The sequence below is a fragment of the Salmo salar genome, chromosome 24 (assembly GCF_965601325.2).
Source record: "Salmo salar chromosome 24, fSalSal1, whole genome shotgun sequence".
Taxonomy (NCBI): Eukaryota; Metazoa; Chordata; class Actinopteri; order Salmoniformes; family Salmonidae; genus Salmo; species Salmo salar.
In genome coordinates, this window is record NC_138314.1 from 18,040,973 (window position 1) to 18,068,329 (window position 27,357).

The 27,357-nt window shown below is 41.2% G+C and overlaps 2 protein-coding genes across 3 annotated transcripts in view; one reads left to right on the forward strand and one right to left on the reverse strand.

Moving 5' to 3' along the window:
• Positions 1–14,090, reverse strand: part of LOC106584982 (sodium- and chloride-dependent GABA transporter ine) — a 64,753-nt gene extending 50,663 nt beyond the window's left edge. Inside the window, exons 1-2 of the mRNA XM_014170689.3 lie at positions 12,654–14,090; positions 5,184–5,318 (exon numbers count right to left, since the gene is read on the reverse strand). Coding sequence (XP_014026164.1) covers positions 5,184–5,318; positions 12,654–12,894 — 376 coding nt within the window. The 5' untranslated portion in view covers positions 12,895–14,090. The remainder of the gene's footprint in view (positions 1–5,183; positions 5,319–12,653) is intronic.
• A 4,897-nt stretch (positions 14,091–18,987) lies between these two features.
• The window catches only part of LOC106584981 (LIM domain kinase 2), a 30,491-nt gene continuing 22,121 nt past the window's right edge, over positions 18,988–27,357 (forward strand). The window contains exons 1-2 of one of the 2 annotated variants that reach the window (XM_014170687.3): positions 18,988–19,260; positions 25,124–25,220. In XM_014170687.3, coding sequence (XP_014026162.1) covers positions 19,180–19,260; positions 25,124–25,220 — 178 coding nt within the window. In that variant the 5' untranslated portion in view covers positions 18,988–19,179. The remainder of the gene's footprint in view (positions 19,261–25,123; positions 25,221–27,357) is intronic. The other variant, XM_014170688.3, reaches the window with a different exon arrangement.

Sequence of the window (27,357 nt, forward strand, 5' to 3'; positions counted from 1 at the left end):
TTGCAACCTACACTCCGTTAAAAAGTTTGGGGTCACTTAGAAATGTCCTTGTTTTTGAAAGAAAAGCCATTTTTTTGTCCATTAAAATGTCAACTTAGCAGCTTTATTAAATAGTACCCACAAAACACCAGTCTCAACGTCAACAGTGAAGATGCTGGCCTTCTAGGCAGAGTTCCTCTGTCCAGTGTCTGTGCTCTTTCGCCCATCTTAATCTTTTATTTTTATTGTCCAGTCTGAGACGTGGCTTTTTCTTTGCAACTCTGCCTAGAAGGCCAGCATCCCGGTGTCGCCTCTTCACTGTTGACGTTGAGACTGGTGTTTTGCGTATACTATTTAATGAAAATGCCAGTTGAGGACTTGTGAGGTGTCCGTTTCTCAAACTAGACACGGATGTACTTGTCCTCTTGCTCAGTTGTGCACCGGGGCCTCCCACTCCTCTTTCTATTCTGGTTAGACAGTTTGCGCTGTTTTGTGAAGGGAGTAGAGATCTTCACTTTCTTGGCAATTTCTCGCATGGAACAGCGTTAATTTGCAAAAGGGTTTTCTAATGATCAATTAGCATTTTAAAATGATAAACCTGGATTAGCTTACACAATGTGCCATTGGAACTCAGGAGTGATGGTTGCTGATAATGGGCGTCTGTACGGCTATGTACTGTAGATGTTCCATAAAACATATATATTTTTAATCAGCCGTTTCCAGCATTCACAATGTCTACACTGTATTTCTGATCAATTTGATGTTATTTTAATGGACAATTTTTTTGGTGCTTTTCTTTCAAAAACAAAGGACATTTCTAAGTGACCCCAAACTTTTCAGCGGTAGTGTTTATTCACCCACTCAAAAAGACAGCCAAAAGTTTGTTGAAATTAAAATGTGTTATCACTATGCTTTCAACAATCTAAAAAGCACAACCAAATTCCAATGGAAAAACATTGTCAGATTTTTGGTTTAGTTGTCACCCAACTGTCTATCAATGCGCTTTCAACCATTTAAAAGCACAAGGTTAAAATGGGAATACGACGTAAGATATTTTGTTTATTTATATAACAGATTGTGTTATCACTGGTCTGCATTAAAAGTATATATATATATAATATATCTCCCCAGACATATGCATGCTATGTTGAACATGCATGCTTTATATGATTACATAAGAAGAAATGTATACAGTTACAGTAAACTCAAAATGTTGCCATGGATGTGTTACTAATTTTAAAAGGTTGAGCGTTACGTTAAGATTAACTTTAGGGTACTTACTGTATTACAAATGTACAATTGAATTGTGTTTGGTTGACAACGCAACCAAATATTAACGGAGTCACGGCAAACTTGTATTTTTGGTTGAATTGGAGACGTGAATCTAACATATCATTTGTTAACTTGATATGGGCTATTTATTGAATTGGGTTTGGTCGTCAACGCAACCAAATATTAACATTTGAAGGAGATTTATTTTCTGCTTGGATAGTGCCACTGACTTAGTCTGGCTTTAATTTCAGTTAGTCTACAAATTAATAACTGATATGTTGGATTCACATCTCCATCTCAACCAAAAATCTAAATTGAAGAATAGGACTAAATCAAATCAAACTTTAAATGCACTTTACATTCTTTAACATAGATGTTTGCTTGAGATGGAGACATTAATTCAATTTTTTCTGCAAATTAATCATTTATAAATTGGATTCATGGCAGACTGTCAGTGGCACAGATGGAACTATCCAAGGAGTACATCCCTGGGCACACACTGGTTGAATCAACCGTGTTTTCCACGTTGACGTCTGTGCCCAGTGGGATCTCCTTCAAATGTTGATATTTGGTTGTGCTGACACCAACGCAACATTAACTGAAGTTCAGCATTACAGCATGATCGGAATTTAAAGGCTATGTCCCCTCGTTAGCGGAGACCACATTCACAGTAAACGCTGCATTCAGTGCCTTCAGAAAGTATTCACACCCCTTTTCTTTTTCCACATTTTGATGTGTTACAGCCCGAATTTAAAATTGATTACATTTAGATTTTTGGGGTCACTGGCCTACATACAATACCTCATAATGTCAAAGCGGAATAATGTTTTTCAAAATGTATATAAATGAATTAAAAATTAAAAGCTGAAATGTCCTGAGTCAATAAGTTTTCAATCCCTTTATTTTGGCAAGCCTAAGGTTCAGGAGTAAAAATGTGCTTAAAAAGTCACGTAATAAGTTGTATGGACTCACTCTGTGTGCAATAGTGTTTAACATAATTTTTTAACGACTACCTCATCTCTGTACCTCACACATACAGATAATTGTAAGGTCCCTCAGTCAAGCATGAATTTCAAAAACTGATTCAACCACAAAGACCAAGGAGGTTATCCAATGCCTTGCACCTATTGGTAGATGGGTAAAAAAAAAAAAGCAGACATTGAATATCCCTTTGAGGATGGTGAAGTTATTCATTATACTTTGGATGGCGTATCAATACACCTATTCACTACAAAAGATACAGGCATCCTTCCTAACTCACAGGCATCCTTCCTAACTCAATTGCCGGAGAGGAAGGAAACCGCTCAGGGATTTCACTATGAGGGAGAAAACTGAGGATGGATCAACAACATTGTAGGTACTACTGTACAGAATAAAAATATTCCAAAACAAGCATCCTGTTTGCAACAAGGCAATAATGTAATACTGTAAAAAATGTGGCAAAGCAATTTACTTTTTGTCCTGAATACAAAGTTATGTTTGGGGGCAAATCCAATACAACACATTACTGAGGACCACTCTCCATATTTTCAAGCATAGCGGTGGCTGCATCACATTATGGGCATGCTTGTAATACTTTTTCAGGATAAAAAAAGAAACCAAATGAAGCACAGGCAAAATCCTAGAGGAAAATCTTGTTCCGTCTGCATTCCGACCAGACACTGGTAACCCAAAATACAAGGCCAAATCTACACTGGAGTTGCTTACCAAGAAGACAGTGAATGTTCCTGAGTGGCCGAGTTACAGTTCTGACTTAAATCTACAGCAAGTCCTGAAAATGGTTGTCTAGCTATGATCAATAACCAATTTGACAGAGCATGAAGAATTTGGCTGTAAGAAAAAAATAAAATCGTGACTATGTCAAGGGGTATGAATACTTTCTGACGGCACTGTAAGTAGGCTCCATCAGAGATTTCAAATTGGGAAATTTGTAACGCTTCAGTGATACCTGATATTTAGATTAAATCGAGCCCTAAATATCATTACATTTCGCTAGGCCTTTTGTTTGTTGAATTCTGTGTTGAATTTAAACAATAGCTGTTGATGACTTTGCAAAGGTTAATATAGGCCTAAATGGCATCATTGATGATTAATTTGCTCTGTTAGACCTACTCCTTGGAATGACTGTGAATCTATTTAGTTTTTATGTGGAGATTTCACAACAATCATTGTCAAAATAGCACATTGGTAATGGTCAGTGAAAAATATCATAGCTAAGCAGGGCTTGGTTAAAATCCTTGATAGGAGACCAGAGGGTAGCTGTAGACAAATCAATTCTCCAGTACATTGTTTTAAGGTACAGATTCAACATATTTTATAGGTTTGTCTATGTAGAAACTTGATTACCATGATGACATAATCCTGTGGTTAAAATGTCACCCTCAAAACAGTTGATTACATTTTTCAAATCCAATGTATTTTCCACATCACTATACGTTGACAACTTAAGTTGAAACAACGTTGATTCAAGCAGGTGGTGCCCAGTGGGAAGGTTAATTCTATGTTTTTTTAACCTGTGCACTTGGATTCCTGTTTATCAGCACATCACCTTATAATACCAAACCAAACTGGGCATAAGTACACACACACTACAGGTTTCCTTTTGAACTAATTAGGCCCACATTGTAGGATCACTCCTTTCACTGTGAAGTGAAGCCAAAATGGGGCAAACATCATGTCAGTGTACTATTTAACTAGATGGAAAGAAGACTGGCCAACAGTTAATTGTCACGGATAAAAAAATCTCTCACAAATGTGGATTTTACTCTGTATTACTTCACATTTGCACCTGTTCTTTTCAGAGGAGCCTGAAACATAAAACATTGAACATGAGGTTAAGAAGGAATATGATTTTATTCACTTCAGGATATAACAGGTGCAAACCCATCTAACCAAAATAAACTGAAACGTTAAAGAATTACTTGATACAATTCATCACATTTCTCCTTAGTTGGTCTATAAGGATGGGTCTGTTACATATTACTACGTACATTATGGGTCACGTTTCATTTCTAGTGGCATCAATGAGCCTTTCAGATCAACGTTAACACAAAATAAAACGTATAACATATGATGTGTGATAAACCTCCATAACAAGTTACAAGAATGATTTAGGCTTTGTCCATACTAATAATGATATTTGGAAATAGTTCATTTAAAAATAATCCAATCAGACACTATGTGTACTGGAAAGCTTATGTATGACACATGACGTGTTACCCATGAACAGTAGGTATGAAACTAAACATGTGACAGATGAAGAAGAAAAAAAGAAAAGAAGCTGTGAACAAGCACAGCTTTTAAGAAACATCTTATTTATAAAGGACTGTTTGTACAAAGGCCATTCCTTTTATAACTTGTAGCACATGGGCAGGACTCTCTAACGTGGGAAGGAGAGCTTAAATTAAAGCTAAACAAAAGGGTGCACCTTGTTTTTGAAAAAATGTTAATTAGTGAAGAACACTTAAGGGTGAAAGTAATGATGCAAAATTATTGCATGGGTGGTATAGTGTAAATACTTATGAGTGGCAGTTAATTTCATAAATCTATCATCTATTATTATTTTATTCTGTGAACACCTAGTATAAACCCAATATGCTATTCATGTGTGATGTCTAAATAATTGATAACCTGTCAACAAAGATGTAGACTATTGTTTAAAGCCAATTTTGAGTCATATGACATTGTCGAGTAACACCGGAACCTGATAACAGTTTATTAAACCCTTCCCCTTTTGAACAAAGGAGCAACCTGAACCTCCACATGTTAATCCCTTTACCTGTGCCAAGTAGGCGTACTGTACATATGCGCTCATTAAAATATCATTGTCTCTTTGCTGGACACTTCCAGGTTGACTAAAACCAACAGAAAATGGTGGATAAAGGCTAAACATGTGAGGCCTTGGGAACCATAGGCCTGTGGATATCACTCACCTTTGAACAAGGGGCAGATTGTGGCTAGAGCATGCACCGGTCCCAGGCGGGTGTACTGCCCAATAGCAAACTCCATGAAGAGAAGGGGGATGCCACACAGAAACAGCATGAGAAAGTAAGGAATGAGAAAGGCACCTAAACGAAGGGAGATATGGAGCCAAATAGATTAGTAACACAAGAAGTGTTCAAAATAAACAATAGATGTCTTGTTTTATTTGGACCCCCGCAAGGTCGGAGTTTGTTAAGCGTAACATTTCACAAAGCTATACACAGTGTCACAAATTGCTGGCTGGTGGCAATAACGTATGTTGGAAATTCAAACATTGCTGATTGTAAAATAAGTGTTTGATGCAACATACTAATCAGCTACCAATATATTTGTTATTTTAATATACAACTGTCCTGTATAGGCTACTTGAACCTGCATGACATGAGCCGTCCTCACGCTACCTCCCAGCTTGGATAGAAAGGTGTTGCGTGTGAAACCAGTCTATTAATGCCAAATAATACAGTCAGTCCACCCTCAAATCACTAGCTTAGTGGGGATTGTTTCATTCTGCAGTGTACAATCTATAGCTGTATATTGTATTTGGCTGCTATTTATACACTTTTTCTTTTAAATGACACATGAAACACATAGCCAAACAATGAGAGAAAAAAAAGTAGTCGGCTTGAGGATAAATTCAGCCATTATTCATTGTTAAACTCCGCGGATTTTGACTGGCTAATAGCCTACACAAATGGGCTGCAATATTCAAGGTAAATTAAATCAAATCAAATCCAACAAGAGAGACTCCCCGGTCTCCTGAAGTCCTCCTTTTTTGTGTGCAAATATTTTCACTATGGCCTGTAGGTCCATTGCGCTGCACACAACTTAAAGTTAGTCTTGAATGATGCGTGCCAAGATACAGCAGCTTTGGAAAGTATTAAGACCCCTCATCTTTTTCAACATTTTGTCACCTTACAGCCTTATTCTAAAATGAATTCAATTATTCCCCCCCCCCCCTCAACAATCTACACACAGTACCGCATAATGACAAAGTGACAACAGGTTTAGACATTTTTGCAAATTTATACAAACTAAAAATCTAAAATACCTTATTTAAGTATTCAGACCCTTTGCTATGAGACTTGAAATTGAGCTCAGGTACATCCTGTTTCCATTGATCATCCTTGAGATGTTTCTACAACTTGTAATCCACCTGTGGTACATTCAATTGATTGGACATGATTTGGAAAGGCACACACCTGTCTATATAAGGCCCCACAGTTGACAGTGCATGTCAGAGCAAAATCCAAGCTCATGAGGTCGAAGGAATTGTCCATAGTGCTCCGAGACAGGAATGTGTCGAGGCACAGATCTGGGAAGGGTATCAAAAAAATGTCTGCAGCATTGAAGGTCCCCAAGAACACAGTGATCTCCATCATTCTTAAATGGAAGAAGTTTGGAACCACCAAGACTCTTCCTAGACCTGGCTGCTGGCCAAACTGAGCAATCGGGGGAGAAGGGCCTTGGTCAGGGAGGTGACCATGAACCCGATGGTCACTCTGACAGAGCTCCAGAGCTCCTCTGTGGAGATGGGAGAACCTTCCAGAAGGACAACCATCTCTGCAGCACTCCACCAAGCAGGCCTTTATGGTATAGTTTACAGACGGAAGCCACTCCTCAGTAAAAGGCACATGAAAGCCCGCTTGGAGTTTGCCAAAAGGCACCTAAAGGACTCAGACCATGAGAAAGAAGATTATCTGGTCTGATTAAACCAAGATGGAACTATTTCACCTGAATGGTGGTGGCAGCCTCATGCTGTGGGGATGTTTTTCGAAGGCAGGGACTGGGAAACAGGACAGGATCGAGGGAAGGATGAACGGTGCAAAATACAGATAGATCCTTGATGAAAACCTGCTCCAGAGTGCTCAGGACCTCAGACTGTGGCGAAGGTTCACCTTCCAACAGGAAAATGACCCAAAACACAGCCAAGACAATGCAGGAGTTGCTTCGGGACAAGTCTCAATGTCCATGAGTGGCCAGCCAGAGCGCGGACTTGAAGCCCATTGAACATCTCCGGAGAGACCTGAAAATAGCTGTGCAGCGACGCTCCCCATCCTACCTGAGAGCTTGAGAGGATCTGCAGAAGAATGGGAGAAACTCCCCAAATACAGGTGTGCCAAGCTTGTAGGGTCATACCCAAGAAGACTTGAGTCTGTAAACGCTGCCAAAGGTTCTTCAACAAAGTACTGAGTAAAGGATCTGAACATTTAAGTAAATGTCCGTTTTTTTTTTTTTTAATACATTTACAAACATTTCTAAAAACCTGTTTTTTTTCATGGGAGTATTAAGACTGTTGTGCCAAGACGCAAGCTCTTCCCCGGATGAATTCAAACAGGGATAACTTATAAGGAAAGTGAAGATATTCATGAAAACCTGTAGTCTTTGAAGTAGGATAACCTTTTCCATTACCCCCCTGCTCTTCATTGTAGGCCGCTATGAGTAAGACTGTTGGGAAAGGATATTGTTGCTGTTGCAGGGAGCAGTGAGATTAGGCTGGGTGATGTAAGCCATGTGTGCATCTGTGGCTGTGCCTCCCACCCTCCAGGCTGGAGCATTACCACACTGACCCCAGTCAGAAACAGCATGATAGGAGCCCCAGCTAGACACACGTGGCTGTGTGTGTGCAGGCTCTCTCAGAGGGGAGGCTAGGCTAGTGTGCGTTTGTCTTCCTAGAGCTAGCCACCCAGCCAAACTGAGCAATCGGGGGAGAAGGGCCTTGGTCAGGGAGGTGACCAAGAACGTGATGGTCACTCTGACAGAGCTCCAGAGTTCTTCTGTGGAGATGGGAGAACCCAGATGGACAACCATCTCTGCAGCACTCCACCACCTGATGTAAGTCACCCCTCAGTAAAAGGCACATGACAGCCCGCTTGGAGTTTGCCAAAAGGCACATAAAGGACTCTCAGTCCATGAGAAACAAGATTCTCTGGTCTGATGAAACTAAGGTTGAACTCTTTGGCCTGAATGCCAAACGTCACGTCTGTAGGAAACTGGGCACCATCCTTACGGTGAAGCATGGTGGTGGCAGCATCATGCTGTGGGGATGTTTTTAGCGGCAGGGACTGTGAGACTAGTCAGGATCAAGAGAAAGATGAACGGAGCAAAGTACAGAGAGATTTTGACAACCTTCTCCAGAGCGCTCAGGACCTCGGACTGGGGCGAAAGTTCCCCTTCCAACAGGACAACAACCCTAAGCACACAGCCAAGACAATGCAGGAGTGGCTTCAGGGCAAGTCTCTAAATCTAACATATCTGGAGAGACCTGAAAATAGCTGTGTAGCGACGCTCCCCATCCAAACTGACAGAGCTTGAGAGGATCTGCAGAGAATGGGGCCACAGTGTCTTCTGATCCCTCCTGTCTCAGCCTCCAGTATTTATGCTGCAGTAGTTTATGTGTCGGGGGGCTAGGGTCAGTCTGTTACATCTGGAGTATTTCTCTTGTCTTATCCGGTGTCCTGTGTGAATTTAAATATGCTCCCTCTAATTCTCTCTTTCTCTCAGAGGACCTGAGCCCTAGGACCATGCCTCAGGACTACCTGGTATGATGACTCATTGCTGTCCCCAGTCCACCTGGCCGTGCTGCTGCTCCAGTTTCAACTGTTCTGCCTGCAGCTATGGAACCCTGACCTGTTCACCGGACGTGCTTGTTGCACCCTTGACAACTACTATGATTATTATTATTTGACCATGCTGGTCATTTATGAACATTTTAACATCTTGACCATGTTCTGTTATAATATCCACCCTGCTCAGCCAGAAGAGGACTGGCCACCCCTCATAGCCTGGTTCCTCTCTAGGTTTCTTCCTAGGTTTTTGGCCTTTCTAGGGAGTTTTTCCTAGGGAGTTTTTCCTAGCCACCGTGCTTCTTTCACATGCATTGCTTGCTGTTTGGGGTTTCAGGCTGGGTTTCTGTACAGCACTTTGAGATATCAGCTGATGTACGAAGGGCTATATAAATAAGATTTGATTTGAAGAAGGGGAGAAATACAGGTGTGCCAAGCTTGTAGCGTCATACCCAAGAAGACTCGAGGGTGTAAATCCCTGCCAAAGGTGCTTCAACAAAGTACTGAGTAAAGGGTCTGAATACTTATGTAAATATGATCTTTACATTTTTCTATTTTTAATACAAAAATGTTTTAATTGCAAAAATGTTTAAAAACCAGTTTTTGCTTTGTCATTAAGGGGTATTGTGTGTAGACTGATGAGGGGAAAAAACAATTGAATCCATTTTAGAATAAGGCTGTAAAGTAACAATGTGGAAAAAGTCAAGGGGTCTGAACACTTTCCGAATGCACTGTATACCATAGATAAGGGACTGTTGATATTGCAACCACACAACTCAAATAGCAGTTCACTAGTATGAACGAAATCGCAAACCACTTTTTTTGTTCAAGCCCTCAAGGACAGATGTCCGCTAAAGATGATAATCAGTTTGCATCTGACAATTTATTGGTTGTCCAGTATCCAGACGACCTGTCCCCAGAGCTTCGTATACAGTTAATCTCTTTCCGTAACGTGTTGAAGCCGGCAATTAAGGAGAATGAGAGGCTCAATTAAAGATGGTGCAGAACTGCTGTACATGAAGCACAAATCTTATGCCCAGTTTCCCTGATGTTGCTGAAAATTATAGGGATGGTAAATAACTAGTTAAGAAGCATTAGGCTCTCGGTCTGATGTGTGCCTTTTCTCCCCAATTTCATGGTATCCAATTGGTAGTTACAGTCCTGTCCCATCACTGCAACTCCTTAACGGACTCGGGAGAGGCGAAGGTCGAGAGCCATGCATCATCCGAAACACAATCCAGCCAAGCCTGGTCCGCCACAGGAGTCGCTAGTGCACGAAGGGACAGGAACATCCCTGCCGGCCTAACCCTCCCCTAACCCGGATGACGCTGGGCCAATTGTGCGCCGCCCCATGGGTCCCCCGGTCGCAGCCAGCTGCGACAGAGCCTGGACTTGAACCAGGATCTCCAATGGCACAGCTAGCACTTCGATGCAGTGCCTAAGACTACTGCGCCACTCGGGAGGCCCGTGATATGCGCTTTTGAACACCTGAGTAAGCTCCACTCATTGCACTGGCGCCGTCGTAGCCTTGACCACGGCATTTCTCACTGATATCCCCTTATACTTTCAATCAGTTGAATTTTGTATTTTTCAAGGCCTGAGGCCCAAGCCCCCCCCCCCCTCCCCCAGATCCATGGCACTGGTGTGGGGAATCGATATAGTTACATATCGCAATATAATTTTGGGATGATATTATATTGATATTTGACTCCAATTATTGATTTTTGTTTTTGCTACTGTAGGCTGTAGGTAGCGTTAACTGGTGCTAGTCTGCTATACCTGTGCCAAAACTCTGGTATTTTTTATCCTATAGCTTGTTCTCCATTTTCTTTTTAAATAGTAAGCCAACATGTTTTCAGCACTTATTTCCATGACAGATCTCATGCTCTCTTGTCTTTTCTGCAGCAGACATAGTGAGAAATATGTTTGGAACATCAAATCTCAATACATATAGAATCGTGAAAAATCGCAATACATAAATCATACCTGAACCTAAGTACTGTGATAATATCGTATCGCGAGGTCCCTGGCAATTCCCAGCCCTACCCAGTAGTGATCATTGGTTTAGAGAAGTTGCTTAGCTAGCACTCAAATACAAGAAACAATGAACTCTCAATGTTGGTTCAATTCAATTGAAACTCGACTCACCATCAACTATTATCTACTACTACCACCAATACAGCATGTCAGTAACTGGATAGAGGTCTGGACTGCTAGCCCAGGAAACGGTCATATATGGTAATTACCATGACAGATAGCTTAACACCAAGGAGGATGAATAGGCAACACATGGTGCGTCTTACTGTAATAAAACCAAGACAGTCTTAATTCCCTAAACTACAACTAGAAATGTCCTTATACTTGTTTTCAGCTCTCGGGTGAGGGAATGAGATACAGACCCCGTATTGTAGTTGTCACAGACAGGATCTGAACCCTGGTTCCTCACAGGAGAAACATAGATCTTGACCATTAGACCAAGAGCCAATTCCCCCAAAAGATTATAAATCCAATTTATGTCTGCTACATAAACCAGGGATGTCAATGAATGTTAGATTAATTCAGTGCCTTCTAAGTGCCTGAGCAAATGGTATCTGTCAAGGTAGTACATTTCTGTTATACAGTGAGGTCCGTGGCAAAGCAGGAGAAGAAGTAAACTATTTGTATTTATTGAACCTTTATTTAACTAGGCAAGTCTAACGAGGAAATACAACAGAACACATAATCATCAGTGTCTGTTGTTTGGGAAGGTTTGATGTTTTGCCGAGTCACACATGCCTAGATCTCAGCTGTGCCAGGTGTAAGCCAAGGCAATGCAAAGTCATGATGATGATACAACAATAAAGGACCAGTGCAGTCAAAAACATGATTTCCTGTGAGATATATATATATATATCTATCCACCTATGTGGTTTGAATAATACTGTGAAAATTATCATAATTTTAGTGTAAGAGCTGTTTGAAAAGATAGAGTTTGGGATAGTTTTTGCCTGCCTGGTGATAATTCGTTAATAGAACAATACAAATAAGATTTCCAAACCTCTGCCAATAACAGCTCGTTTGCAGTTTTCCCCTCCCCACTTAGACCACTCCAAGACAGTCCCAGCAAAATTAGTCGTGTGGCTCCTGGCTCCTTCAAGAAGTCCAGTTTATATTCATAACATCTTGACGTTAATCTCAACCTGAAAGTCTTCCTTTGCGGTGTATTTCAGAGGATGGGGCAGACAGATTCCCTGAGATCCAAGTTTCAACATTTTATTAAAAACAGAATCCATATGGCATCATTTGGCTCAATCCTATATTCTATAAAAAGGCATGCAAGTAAGATTAAAATCCGCAAGTAAGCAAAATGTCATACATCTTCAAGAAACAAACATCCAACATAAATGAACACATTATCTTTATTCTGAAAGCAACCTTGTTATTGCATAGTGAAAAGGCTTCTCCTTTTTTAATTACTAAGGCTATTGTCCAACCAGAAGGCACATACACAAGTAACGTTTATGTAGGCTACATCACAGATGGCTCATACCTGTTGGCAGGTAGACTAGCAGTTAGAATGTTGGTCCAGTAACCGAAAGGTCGCCAGTTTGAATACCCGAGCCTACTAAGTGAAAAGTCTGTTGATGTGCCCTTGAGCAAGGCACTTAACCCTAATTTGCTCCAGGGGTTCTATACTACTATGGCTGACACCGTAAAACAACACATGTCACTGCACTTATAATGTGTATGTTGCAATAAAAAAATTGCAACAAACAGGATTGCAAACTTCATGTGACTATGCTCAGTAATTGACTGGTTTCTAAAATAAACAAACCGAAAAATCTTATTGGATTTATACTTCCACATATACATGCTTACCTCCACCGCTCCTGTAGCAGAGGTATGGAAAGCGCCACACGTTCCCAAGTCCCACCGCGTACCCCACTGACGCGAGGACGAACTCAAGGCGGCGGCCCCAGGTGGCTCTTTCTGCTGTCGCGTGCCCCACTTTCTTTGATAACACAGCATCTACGTTTAAGGGTGCTTTCAAAGCATTATCAGTCTCCTCATTGTAGACCCCCTTGGTGGTGGACGATGTCTTTTCGGACCCCACTCCCATTGTAAAGTGTAATAGTATTAACTCTCACCAACAATTTCAATTAAGTTATGGGCAATTATGCCACTTACTAACAGATAACAGTCGAATTGTCAGCTTAATCAATAGGCTAAATTTGACGAGAACCTTTATAACAGAATAAATCAGTAGGATAATACTGAATATTATGAACAAAGCCTATAGCAGGAAATATATAATAGGCGCACGACTAAAATGTCTAAAGCAAATAGGCTACAGACAATATGGACAACTCAATTCCCTTATGAAACACAATTATATTGGTATACTAGCTTTAGCCTACAACGTGCGCTATCTTACTGTAGGCATCAGGTGACACCTCATTCGAAGACTGACTGACATATCGCAAGTAATGCCCCGATTTACCATCAATTCACATGCATGATAATATGCACTAAACCCCCGGTAACCTACCCGTTCTTATTATACCTCAATGAACCCACCGAAACATTGACCTAAAAATTCATTCTACCTGCTTATGTACCGTCATAAAAAAAAAATCGGGTACCCGCCCCTACGTGCCGTAGTTTCCTAGCGATGCCCTTGTTGTGGGTTTCCACTAGTTACTGTCGTGGAAAATTGTCTTAAGAATAACACTTCTTACAAGAACTTGTAAATTCAATATAGACTTTAATACAGAGTAATAAAGCCGAGCTGGTCCGCGGACAACAACTGCCTTCCTTAGGCCCCGGCTCTGCTTTTATGCACATACAAAACATAGGTCCATCCTTTATGTAAATGACGTAAAAACCCCTATGCGTTCTGCCACCATTTTCTTTCAACCCAATGGATAACGCCCATATCTGCTTTTAGTTCTAACATAGTAGTGGCTGGATAATGCCCATATCTGCTTTTAGCTCTAACATAGTAGTGGCTGGACTCTCCTCATAAGGATATGAAAATAATGTTGCATTGCATGCTTACGCTTGGCATATATTCAGTTTGCCTGGCCGTTGCGTGGTTCCTACTTGGGGATTATGGCCACCTGTTATCTCCACTCAGGGTCAGCTGCCAGTCTTCTCTTTCGCTAGCTAATGTATTTATATTTTTCTTTCCCTCAGCAAGTCTACCTTTCTCCCACATTACCACAGCAACAAACTACGAATTGGCAGTCAAAATTAATGAACACAAAAATGGTCTTCAGGGTTAGGCATAAGGTTAGCAGTGTGGTTAAGATTTGGTCTGAGTCGAGTGTGATGCAATAATGTATATAATCCCTGGATTGCTGATGCTATGTATTGGCCATTGACAGGCTCTGAAGCCACCGGTCGGCCATATTGGCTCTACCCTGTCCGCCATAAGAATGAATGAAATTCCACAGTATTTCAATTAAGTGTCACATGTATTTACAAAATTACATTAAGTTTTTATTTTGTTGTAGTGGGGACGACCGTAACATTAGTAGTCTAATAATTATACTTTAGGGAAAAGGTTTTTTATATATATTTTTCAGGTTTTATTTGTATGTTTCGCTCACATTATATAAAAATATGCATTAAGGAGTCTTTAATATAATAAACGTGGCAGAAACGAATTGAGACATTAATAAATGCATTTCTATAGCTCCAAATGTGTTTTACGACAGTGAGGGAGTGCCAAGATGGAGGCGCGGGAGCTTCAAAACAGTGCCCCTTACAAATCAAGTGTATATTTAAATCATTGGTGCGATGTCTGACGTCACTGTTTTAAAGGCTGGGTCCACACAGGCAGACCCAATTTTTCACTAATTGGTCTTTTAACAAATCAGATCAGCTCTGAAAAAGCGCAGACGTGAGAATATTGCATGTGTTTGGTCAAAAGACCAATTAGGGGGAAAAAAATATCTGAATTGGGCTGCCTGTGTAAACACTCAAATCAAACCTTTTCAGTCGATTATCTTTCATTATCGCTTGACTTGTAAAGGATTTAGATACGATTCTTAATAATTTTATTTGGAGGTACAAGCCTCACTAAGGAAAGCAATTATCAGTAATACCCAGAAACAAAGCGATCTTGTGGTTTTAGATTTCAATATAGGGTGAATTCGGAAAGAGTGGGACCTCATATAAACTGGGACAGCTTGTCGAATTGAAAGATGGCCAGAGTTTACCCATGATGTTGCACAATGATGTAAGTCAATAAGTCAGCGTTTTAGTCAAAGTATGATATATTTAGGCTTGAAGTGGCAAAACCGAACTGCCCGCTTCATGCAAAATTGTGCCAATGACGTGTCTTATGAAATTACGTATAAATAATTTCCCGCCTATGTTTAATTGAAGGCTGGGTTTTATTTGATTGTTACCACCCACCAGCATGGCATTGTTTATTAATCAGAAACACCTGCAAAGTTTGAGTCGCTGCTGAGCAATATTAAAGTCCGCCATAGCGGACGCGTCATAATACCTATAAAACCGTTACAGATGCACAATCGAGAGCATCCTGTCGGGCTGTATCACCGGCTGGTACGGCAACTGCTCCGCCCACAACCATAAGGCTCTCCGGAGGGTAGTGAGGTCTGCACAACGCATCCCCGGGGGAAAACTACCTGCCCTCCAGGACACCTACACTACCCGATGTCACAGAAAGGCCAAAAAGATCATCAAGGACAACAACCACCCGAGCCACTGCCTGTTCACCCCGCTATCATCCAGAAGGCGAGGTCAGTACAGGTGCATCAAAGCTGGGACCGAGAGACTGAAAAACAGCTTCTATCTCAAGGCCATCAGACTGTTAAACAGCCATCACTAACATTGAGTGGCTGCTGCCAACATACTGACTCAAATCTCTAGCCACTTTAATAATTAAAAATTGGATGTAAGAAATGTATCACTAGCCACTTTAAACAATGCCACTTCATATAATGTTTACATACCCTACATTACTCATCTCATATGTATGTACTGTACTCTACCATGTACTGCATCTTGCCTATGCCATTCGGCCATCGCTCATCCATATTTTTATGTACATATTCGTATTCATTCCTTTACACTTGTGTATAAGGTAGTTGTTGTGACATTTTTAGATTACTTGTTAGATATATATTACTGCATGGTCGGAACTAGAAGCACAAGCATTTCGCTACACTCGCATTAACATCTGCTAACCATGTGTATGTGACAAATAACGACGCCAGGACAGCGGAGTCAATCACCACCTTCCGTAGACACCTGAAACCCCACCTCTTTAAGGAATACCTGGGATAGGATATAGTAATCCTTCTAATAAATATAGATGTACTATTGTAAAGTGGTTGTTCCACTGGATATCATAAGGTGAATGCACCAATTTGTAAGTCGCTCTGGATAAGAGCGTCTGCTAAATGACGTAAATGTAAATAAAATGTGATCTGATTTGAAAACCTAGTGGTCAAACACGGAAATGGTTCCAATCGTCTTTCCACCATTCATTTTTCACATAGTGCATTTTACGAGCACTTCAAATTATCCCTGAACCAGAAAAACTGCTACCCTCCCTGTCATCCCTGTCTGTACCGGACATTGTTAAAAAAACAAGGGCACCTGGAGTATGCAGGCATCCTGGCTGGGATGGCGCTGTTGGTGGAGCACAGAAGGCTATACGGCAGGCAACAGTTGGACGGCGCATCAACCCCAACTGGCACACCATGAGAAGAGGGAGGTTGACGACCAGCAATTATGGAGCAGTGGTTAGGGCCAAGTGTGTTACTCCTTCGTTTCTAAAAAGGGATCTGGGATCCTGGGTGCCTCACCGGAAGGTCTGGTGGGCACCACAGCCATGGTGGAGGTCAAATGTCCCTATGGTGCAAGGGACCTTACCATTTGAAGAGGCAGTCAAGTCGAAGAATTTCTATTTCAAGGAGAAAGGGTCTTACAGCCTCCGTGAAGACGATTCTTACTGGTCAAAGGGCAGTTCCACATCACTGGAAGGGACACCTGGTTCTTCATTGTGTGGACCACCAAAGCCAACATCACCATCAGCATGACAATCTCTGACAGACTCGTATTGCTCCTCCTGTCACTACCTGTTTTCAGGGAAGCCAATGGTCCAAAAATATTCCACATAGTTCATACACACACTAGGCTCCCAGAATAGGTTATATTACATACAGGTTTTGCTCAAAGCAGCCAACTGAAGTAATGTAGTTAACGTAAGTTCAATCACAAAGGCTGGTCTGAGTGCATCTCCTCAGTTTGATTCAGTAGCACATCACAATTCACATTGCATTTTATCATGGTCCAGTGGGAATTTATACCTGTGATGTTCAAATTATTTCTTACCCCATTCATCCCTGCCTGTACCTGACATTGTTGAAAAACAAGTGAACAATAAATTAAAATTATACAAACTATAGGCTTCTAGAATAGGTTAGATTATATTCAAGTTTTGCTCAAAGCTAAAGTAATGTACTTAACGTAAGTTAAATCACAAAGGCTGGTTTGAGTGCATCTCCTTAGTTTCATTCAGTAATACAACACAATTAGAGAAACAAGCAATTCGCTGCACCTGAAATAGCATCTGTGTACTGTACGTGACCAAAACTTTGATTTGAATAATAAATTAACTCGTTTCATTATAAAAATGTTGATAAGACCTTAGTAAATTGAAACAAACATCACTTGGATAGGGGTAGATTGATTTTATTGAATTTTTATTGTCATATAGCGATCTACCAAAAAGTGCCACAAAGACTCACAATGGCTTCTTCTAGCGGCATGGTTTGGAGTTACAAGCTATTCAGTGTGATGGTTGAAACCATTTTGGGTGACTAGTGTCAATTGTGTTTTGGCCCAGTTTTTCAAAAGTTATGTCTATCTAGAGGAATAAATGCATTTAAAAAAAAGATGAACAGAACAGACAAATAATTTACTTGAATGGGGACTCCTGTTCTATTCATTCTATTTCTATGCCTTTAATCCTATCTGATAGGCGAAATCCAGATATACTGAACAAAAATATAAACGCAACATGTAAAGTGTTGGTCCCATGTTTCATGAACTGAAATAAAATATCCCAGAAATGTTCTTAATGCACAAAAAGCTTATTTTTCTCAAATGTTTACATCCCTGTTAGTGAGCATTTCTCCTTTGCCAAGATAATCCATCCACCGGACAGGTGTGGCATATCAAGAAGCTGATTAAACAGCATGATCATTACACAGTTGCACCTTATGCCGGGGATAATAAAAGGCCACTTTAAAATGTGCAGTTTTGTCACACAATACCACAGATGTCTCAAGTTTTGAGGGAGCGTGCAATTGGCATGCTGACTGCAGGAATGTCCACCAGAGCTGTTGCCAAAGAATTGAAAGTTCGTTTCTCAACGTCGCTTTAGAGAATTTGGCAGTACATCCAACCGGCCTCACAACTGCAGAACACGTGTAACCACGCCAGCCCCAGGACCTCCACATCCAGCTTCTTCACCTCCGGGATCATCTGAGGGGGAGCTGAGGCATATTTCTGTCTGTAATAAAGCCCTTTTGTGGGGGGAAAAAATGAATTCTGATCGGCTGGGCCTGGTTCCCAAGTGTGTGACTAGGCCCACCTATGGCTGCGCCCTTGCCCAGTCATGAAATCCATAGATTAGGGCCTAACTTAACTTATGAAAAGCAGAGCGCAGGTATACTACCGGTCAAAAGTTTTAGAACACCCACTCATTCAAGGGGTTTACTATTTTTGACATTGTATGAAATAACACATATGGAATCATGTAGAGACTTGCTTTGGTTGAGAGAATGCCAAGAGTGTGCAAAGCTGTCATCAAAGCAAAGGGTGGCTATAGAATCTCAAATATAACATATATTAACACTTTTTTTGGTTACTACATAATTCCATATGTGTTATTTCATAGTTTTGATGTCTTCACTATCATTTATACAATGTAGAAAATAGTAAAAATAAAGAGAACCCCTTGAATGACTTGGTGTTCTAAAACTTTTGACAGGTAGTGTATACGTATCCACTCCACCAAAGCGTAGAATAGTAGCTATCCTGTGTGGAGAAATAAAGTGAGATCCCTACTTTTTGACAGTAGATGGTGCTCCCGTTTCAGTGTAGTTGTGGATATTGGCCTGTGGGCTCTCCAATTATTTTTCTCCTGTTCCAGGTGTTGCTGTTTGATTCCTTCCGGTCTCCGTACAGGAATTTCAACTGCATGACGTAAGTTATCCCGCTAACACAGTTAGGCTACTGCAAAGCTGAGCTGGGATATTAACCTTCCTTGGAAAATGTGACGTGATTTAGCGGACAATTTCCCTAGAACTGGATTTTAAGATTTTTGGATGCGTAGAATGAAAACACCCCATTGTAACTCATGCTGGATCACGATGAGAACTTTTTGAGAAGAAAAAAAATCGACGACACACAGCAATTAGTTATATGGAGGAACTGGAAGGTGAGCCGTCTAAACTTATTTCCTATTAAATTGTTAATTAGCTTAGCCTACATGTGGATAACAATGTGAAGGGAAGCCCAAGTTACATCGAGTAGGGGGACGCACTATTTTCTGGACTTGGTCAATTTTCGACCTGATAGTGTTTACGTCAAATGAGAACTTGCTACAATGTATCTGATCATCATGACATACATAGTTACTTTCTAACTACGGCAATGATTCTGCCATCAAAGTTCAGCTGATTATGTTGAATTATACTATGTATTCTGCTGCGAGTCCAATTCACTATCCCCTTTATATTTGTAAATATAGTCAATTATTACTATGCATACTACCCCTATTACTTGTTATTTTGGGAATTTACTGTTATTGATTAATGTAGGCTACTGCATTGTTGAGGGGGCTAGAATTTTGCTGCACGTTTTATACCTGCTGTAAACTGTTGAAATATGAAGAAATAAGATTTTACTCAAACTTGAATTTAACTTCTTGGATTCTTTGGGCTTGTTTGAGTGGTAAAGCTGAAGCAACCAATAATTTACATATACACTAGAATTACTGATGGGGGCGCTGTGTTGAAGCCACCTTGCCTCCACCCTGGCAGTCCCCCACCATTGTAAAACAATATATTTTGGAAGCTATAGAAATGCATTTGTTAATATCTACATTTGTTTTTGCCACATTTATTCTATTAGACACCTTAATGCATACTTTTAAATGATATTATGTGAGCTAAAAATACAAAATATGTAAACATTTTCCATAAAGTATATTTTTTGGAGATTACCAATGTTACTGTCCCCACTACAACAAAAAAAACTAAAATTCATGTAATTTGTCCTTGAAGCATTTAATTGAAATACTGTATATTCCTATGGTGTACTGCTCCTACTGGGGAGTGCCAATATTGCCAAACGGTGGCTTCAAAGTATCTCAATGGCCAATACATAGCATCAGCAATCCAGGTTTTATATACCTAATTGGAAGCAACCTACTTCAGATGAAAGTCAAGGAGTGAAGTTGAGGGTGGTACATCTGTGACAGCCGAAAGTCGGACACTGATTGGTTTTCCAACAACAAGGCTCAGTGCAACATGGCTCAGTGCAACATGGCAGTGTTGCCATTGTTGATAAGCTTTTCTTTGTAATGTTGAAATAAACATGTCTGCAAACCCCATATCACACACTATAAATATGTGTGTACATTGTACTATCAATTAGGGAGAGAGGGACTCGCATATCAATCGTTTGTACACTGTATACATTGCGGCAAAGTTGCTTCCTGTTTCAGTCATGTCCTGTTCGCGTGGGTCAAACAAAAACACTAATGATTGGTTGACAGTTATTGCCTCCCACAATGCAGGTAATGGCTGCAATTTGCTCTATGGTGAGGGGCAACTGCAGAAAATTGCAGTCGACTTCATGACCATTGATCACATGGTTGTTGTAAAATTCATGCAGTCAACATTTAGGCGCAAGTCAGACAATTTATCCCCATAATGCAACACACTTTGAAAGGTCACCGACTTAACAAAAGTGAGCTGCTCGAACGCGCCCACTCAATTCTAAATCCCCCAGTTTTCCCACCATATTCATTGCATAGAGCTTGCTAGGGGTGTATTCATTACAGAAACATTTAAGACGCAAACAGAGGAAACAGGAAGGCACCTACCTGAATTTGTCCAATAGAAACTCTTGTTTGCGTTTTACATTTGGAGTAGGTCCCGTGTGGCTCGGTTGGTAGAGCATGGCACTTCCAACGCCAGGGTTGTGGGTTTGATTCCCATGGGGGACCAGTATGAAAAAGTATCACGACGTATGCACTCACAACCCTGGCGTTGCAAGCGCCACTGTGTCGCTCTGAATAAGAGCATTGCTAAATTAGATATCTTTTTTTTAAATGAGTTAAACGGTTTCTGTTGCAAAATGTTTTGCAACAGATAAAGCTTTGCAACAGAATCGGCATAGTGATTACATCCCGGAAACGAGTTACCCCTGGTTCGTTCAGCCATTCCTATGGGGGAAATTAATGGGGTCTGAGGTTAACACGGGCTTAGATCTCTTCAGTAAGTTAACATTACCTTTATGAATTATGAAGCCTTTATGTGCTTGTTTTGTTTACATAAATGCTTCAAAATTATGAAAATTTTACTTCAGCTGATGATTATCTCCTAGAACAAAACGTATAAGTTCTAAGCCTGTATTTACCACAAACCTTATTTTCAGCATTTATCCCCACAAAAACGATTAATTTCACCATAAGCTTTGGCCAGCGAGCCATGGCGGAGTTTGTGCCTACAAAAAGACGGCATTACTATTGCTCTCTATTGGAATGGAAGCGTCGTGGGTGCAGGCTTTTGTGAGAACAAAACTTTGGGAAAAGCTCAACAAATGTTCTTGTTTAAGAATGATGCGCAGGCTTGTCTGAAAGTTTTCCTTGTTACTTGAGAATCACTTATAGCCTTAACATTATAATGTAAACAGCCTGTGTCACCCTATGTTCTACAAAAACAGTAGCAGAGTTTCTCAACTCCACGATGTACATCACATCAATGGAGTTGCGACAAGTCTGGGCAAACTGTACCCTCAACTACATCGAGTCGCTGTCAGACGATTTTTAAACTCTTTCCGTGTACCAATGTTTGAGTGTAAAGGCACTCCTTTCTTTGTTTACTGAAATCTGTAGTTTTTGATAAAAGTATAATTTTCTGAACCTCTGCCAAAGTTCCATTTTCGTGATCTCTGCCAAATCCAACTGACAACTCTAACAATCAGGGCAAGCAGGGGTACAAGTATCAATCAAATGTATTTATAAAGCCCTCTTTACATCCGCAGATGTCACAAAGTGCTATACAGAAACCCAGCCTAAAACCCCAAACAGCAAGCAATGCAGATGTAGAAGCACGGTGGCTAGGAAAAATTCCCTAGAAAGGCAGGAACCTAGGAAGAAACCTAGAGAGGAATCAGGCTCTGGGGTGTGGCCAGTCCTCTTCTGGCTGTGCCGGGTGGAGATTATTAGAGTACATGGCCATTAAGGCCAGATTGTTATCACGATGTTCAAACATTCATAGATGACCAGCAGGGTCAAATAATCACTGTTGTAGAGGTTGCAACAGGTCAGTACCTCAGGAGTAAATATCAGTTGGCTTTTTATAGCCGAGCATTCAGAGTTCGAGACAGCAGGAGCGGTAGAGAGTCGAAAACAGCAGGTTCGAGACAAGGTAACACGTTCGGTGAACAGGTCAGGGTTCCCTAGCCGCAGCCAGAACAGTTGAAACTGGAGCAGCTGCACAACCAAGTGGACTGGGGATAGCCAGGAGTCATCAGGCCAGGTATTCCTGAGGCATGATCCTAGGGAGCATACTTAAATTCATACAGGACACCAAAGACAGGAGAATTACACCAGATGTAACAGACTAACCCTTGCCCCCCGGCACATAGAGTTTTGCAGCATAGATACTGGAGACTGAGATGGGTGGTTCGGGGGACACTTGCCCCGTCCGACGATACCCCCGGACAGGGCCAACCGGGCAGGATATAACTCCACCCACTTTGCCAAAGCACAGCCCCCACTAGAGGGATATCAACAGACCACCAATTTACTGCCCTGAGACAAGGCTGAGTATAGCCCAAAAATATCTCCTCCACAGCACAAGCTCAAAGGGGCGCAAAACCGTCTGTGACTCAACCCACTCAAGTGACGCACCCCTCCTAGGGATGGCATGGTAGAGCACTAGTAAGCCAGTGACCCGTAATAGGGTCAGAGGCAGAGAATCCCAGTGGAGAGAGGGGAGCCGGCCAGGCAGAGACAGTTTGAGCTGAGTTTGAATGTAGGCCTTGAAATACATCCACAGGTACACCATTTTCTGGAATTTTCCAAGCTGTTTAAAGGCACAGTCAACTTAGTGCATGTAAACTTCTGACCCACTGGAATTGTGATCCAGTGAAATAATCTGTCTGTAAACAATTGTTGGAAAAATTAGTTGTCATGCACAAAGTAATGTCCTAACCGACTTGCCAAAACTATAGTTTGTGAACAAGAAATTTGTGGAGTGGTTGGGAAACGAGTTTTAATGACTCCAACCTAAGTGTATGTAAACTTCCGACTTCAACTGTGCATAAACACTACATGGTCAAAAGTATGTGGACCAACCTTCAAATTAGTGAATTCGGCTATTTCAGCCACACCCTTTGCTGACAGGTGTATGAAATTGAGCACACACCCATGCAATCTCAATAGACAAACACTGGCAGTAGAATGCCTGTAAATGAAGAGCTCAGTAACTTTCAACGTGGCGTCGTCATAGAATGCCATCTTTCCAACTAGTCAGTTTCTCCAATTTCTGCCCTGCTAGAGCTGCCATGGCCAACTGTAAGTGCTATTATTGTGACGTGGAAACGTCTAGGAGCAGCAATGGCTCAGCCGCAAAGTGGTAGGCCACACACGCACTCACAGAACAGGACCGCCGGGTGCTGAAGCGCGTAACCCATAAAAATCATCTGTCCTTGGTTGCAACACTCACTACCGAGTTCCAAACTTCCTCTGGAAGTAACGGCAGCACAAGAACTGTTCGTCTGGAGCTTCTACTCTGACGCAGTAGAAACACGTTCTTTGGAGTGGTGAGTCACGCTTCACCACCTGGCAGTCCGACAGACTAATCTGTATTTGGGGGATGCCAGGAGAACGCTACTTGCCCCAATGCATAGTGCCAACTGTAAAGTTTGGTGGAGGAGGAGTAATGGTCTGGGGTTGTTTTTCATGGTCCGGGCTAGGCCCCTTTGTATGCTGTAGCGATTTCCCTTCACTGGAACAACGGCTTTCTAGACGATTCTTTGCTTCCAACTTTGTGGCAACAGTTTGAGGAAGGCCCTTTCCTGTTTCAGCATGACAATGCCCCAGTACACACAAAGCGAGGTCCATACAGAAATGGATTGTTGAGATCAGTGTGTAAGAACTTGACTGGCCTGCACAAAGCCCTGACCTCAACCCCATCGAACACCTTTGAGATGAATTAGAATGCCGACTGCAAGCCAGGCCTAATCGCCTGACATCGGTGCCTGACATCGGTGCCCGACCTCACTAATGGCCTTTTTGGCTGAATTGAAACAAGTCTCCGCAGCCATGTTCCAACATCTAGTGAAAAGCCTTCCCAGAAGAGTGGAAGCTGTTATAGCAGCAAATGGGAGACCAACTCCATATTAATGTCCATGATTTTGGAATGAGATGTTCAACGAGCAGGTGTCCACATACTTTTGGCCATGTAGCGTAGGTAGGGGTAAAGTGACTAGGCAACAGGATAGATAATAAACAGTAGCAGCAGCGTATGTGATGATAGTCCGTATAGCTATTTGGCTAACTATTTAAGTTTTATTGCTTGGGGGTTCAAGGGTCCTTTTGGTTCCAGACTTGGTGCATCAGTACCACTTGCTGTGTAGTAGCAAAACAGTCTATGACTTGGTTGGCTAGAGTCTTTGACAATTTTTAAGGGCCTTCCTCTGAAACCACCTGGTATAGAGGTCCTGGATGGCAGGGAGCTCTGCCCCAGTGATGTACTGTGCCGTACTCACTACCCTCTGTAGCGCCTTGCGGTCAAATGTCAAGCAGTTGCCATACCAAGCAGTGACGCAGCCAGTCAAGATGCTCTCAATGATGCAGCTGTAGAACTTTTGAGGATCTGAGGGCCCATGACAATTATTTTCAGCCTCCTGAGGGGAAATGGCTCACATCAACATCATGACTCACATGTGTGAGTCACACCTTTGTTCAGTCAACAAAACATATTCAGAAATTTGTTGCTACTGTGATTTTACTTTTATGGATGGATAGTATGCTTTTCCTTTAATGAAATCCTTGAACCCTACAGGTACACATGGACGCCACTGTGCGGGTTGCGGGGGAGCGATTCAAGATGCATTCAATGTCAAGGTTCTGCAAGGAACTTGGCACAATACCTGTTTTCAGTAAGTCATACTTTTAAATGTGGATTTCAGTTATATTCACTGTAATTTATTTAATTGAGAACTTATTGTAGGACTCACGTGCTGTCTGCAATAAGCATTAGAACTGTTTTGACATTAAATAAGCAGCATTGAAGTCAATAGAGACAATGGACTGTTTTGCTGGTCAACATACAGCTTTTGACAATTTCAGGGCTTCTGTATGCACATGTTTAGAAATGGACTTGTGGGTAGTCCTACAGAATTCTACCTGTCCTGTGGAATGTTTTATTATCATTTTGGGCAGGAATGTCTCTGTTCAGTGTTCAAACTATTCTACAGTAACGCAGAACTCCATTACAGTACTTATTGAAAATCTAGTCAGTCAAATCCCATTTGCTGATGCCACCATTCATTTTTTTTTTCTTCTTCAAACCATTGTATTTAGAAGTTAGTACAACAAGTTAACAACTTTGAGGTGGTAGATATTTGTTATCCTTTTGCCTTTTTAAAGGTGGAAAATAATAGACATGAGGCATTACTCGCACATGAATTTGCGTGGGTCACAGGGACACAGAGGATCCCACCACCTCTCTCTCCGGCCTTGAGGACTTTGGCCCTGGCAGATTCTCTTTGTCCTGTGGCTTAGTCATTGTCAGGATTGAGACTGTCTGGCATTCTCCGATCACGGGCCCCCAGTGATAACCCTCTAGACTTGGACTGAACAGAGGTCAATATGATAGGACCTATGTACAGACGCTCAAACAAAAACAATTTTTTAGCTCCCAAAGCTCTCTTTGTGAAATACGATCACTCAGGTTTTCTATTCCCAGAAGCGAATGTATAGATATGATGATGGTGCTTCAGTTAGATAAGCAGTCCAAGAGTCATGGTCTAGATGACGATGCGACCCACAGCGTTTTTGTGGAATGGGAAGTTGGGATTGAGGGCAGAGTCACAGCAGCTCTGTTCATATAATGAGGAGAGGGAGTGTATTTCTCACACTCACTCACACTGTGCCCATCCAGCACACAACGTGACGTAACACGAATGAAAGAATAGAACTGAATAAAGTAGAGCTGTTTTTCTAGAGCTCTGAATTCCCCCTGAATATAATACATTAATTTAGTAATTTTTTTTTTTTTTTTTATATAACTTTTTAAAAAAAGGGATAAAGCCTAAGAGGACGCCAAATTCACGTCATATCATTTCCGAGTACGTCTCCCTTGGGTAGTAGGGGCTTGAAATCTGTGAGCGTTCCTTAGCCCAAGCACTCAAATTTCAAACAAAGCTTTTCAGCAACAGTGTCCTTGTATAACCCAGGATTTGGGTCTCTTTCTCTATTTCTATAATGGCTCTTTTCTAGAACCATGGAACCTTGTCAGTTCAAAAGCCAAGTCCTTGATACAGCTGTGCAATTCTCGCTCTCTCGCTGTCAGTCTGTGTCTGGGCATTTCCATGCAAAAAGCCCCATGAGCACTTAACATGCAAAGTTCATAGGAGAACATCCAATTTGGTGGATAATGAAAGCTAAGAGTATTCTTTTTTTTAATTTTTTTTATTAAGGCATATACATTTTTCAACCATTTTCCATCCTAAAAATCTGGATTATGTAAAGACTTTGATTTCTGGTCTAACATATGGAAAAGGGGTCTGAGAAAACATCTAGCAGAAAGTCATATTTCACATTTCTCTCCCTCATGTAAAGGGAGGGTAATGGAAGTTCACAGAAGTAACAAGGTAGACCTACTAATTAGTTATTGTTTTTACTGATTTTAAAATTTGGTTTGATTTAAAATTAGTCATTCTGTTACTAAATCGGTAACAGAAGGAGTGTAAGAACAGCAAGAGTATAAAAACAGTCTGGACAATCTCTCCCTGTCTTTCTTCTTTCTAGTTAATATCACTGACACCTACCCTTGAGCCCCCTCTCTTTCCATTTACTGTAACTAGCCCTCTCACCCGCTGAGCACAGACTGACACCGGACGTCCATGGAAGTTGCAATTTGGTCAGTCCAAATTTTAACCAATCATAGATGTCTGTTTCACAAGTTTGGACAGTAAAGAAAAGTATAGTACTGTAGAGTATTGGTCAGTACAATACTGTAGAGTTTAGTACCATAGAGCATGCTAGAGTACAGTATATTTTACTGTTATGTAC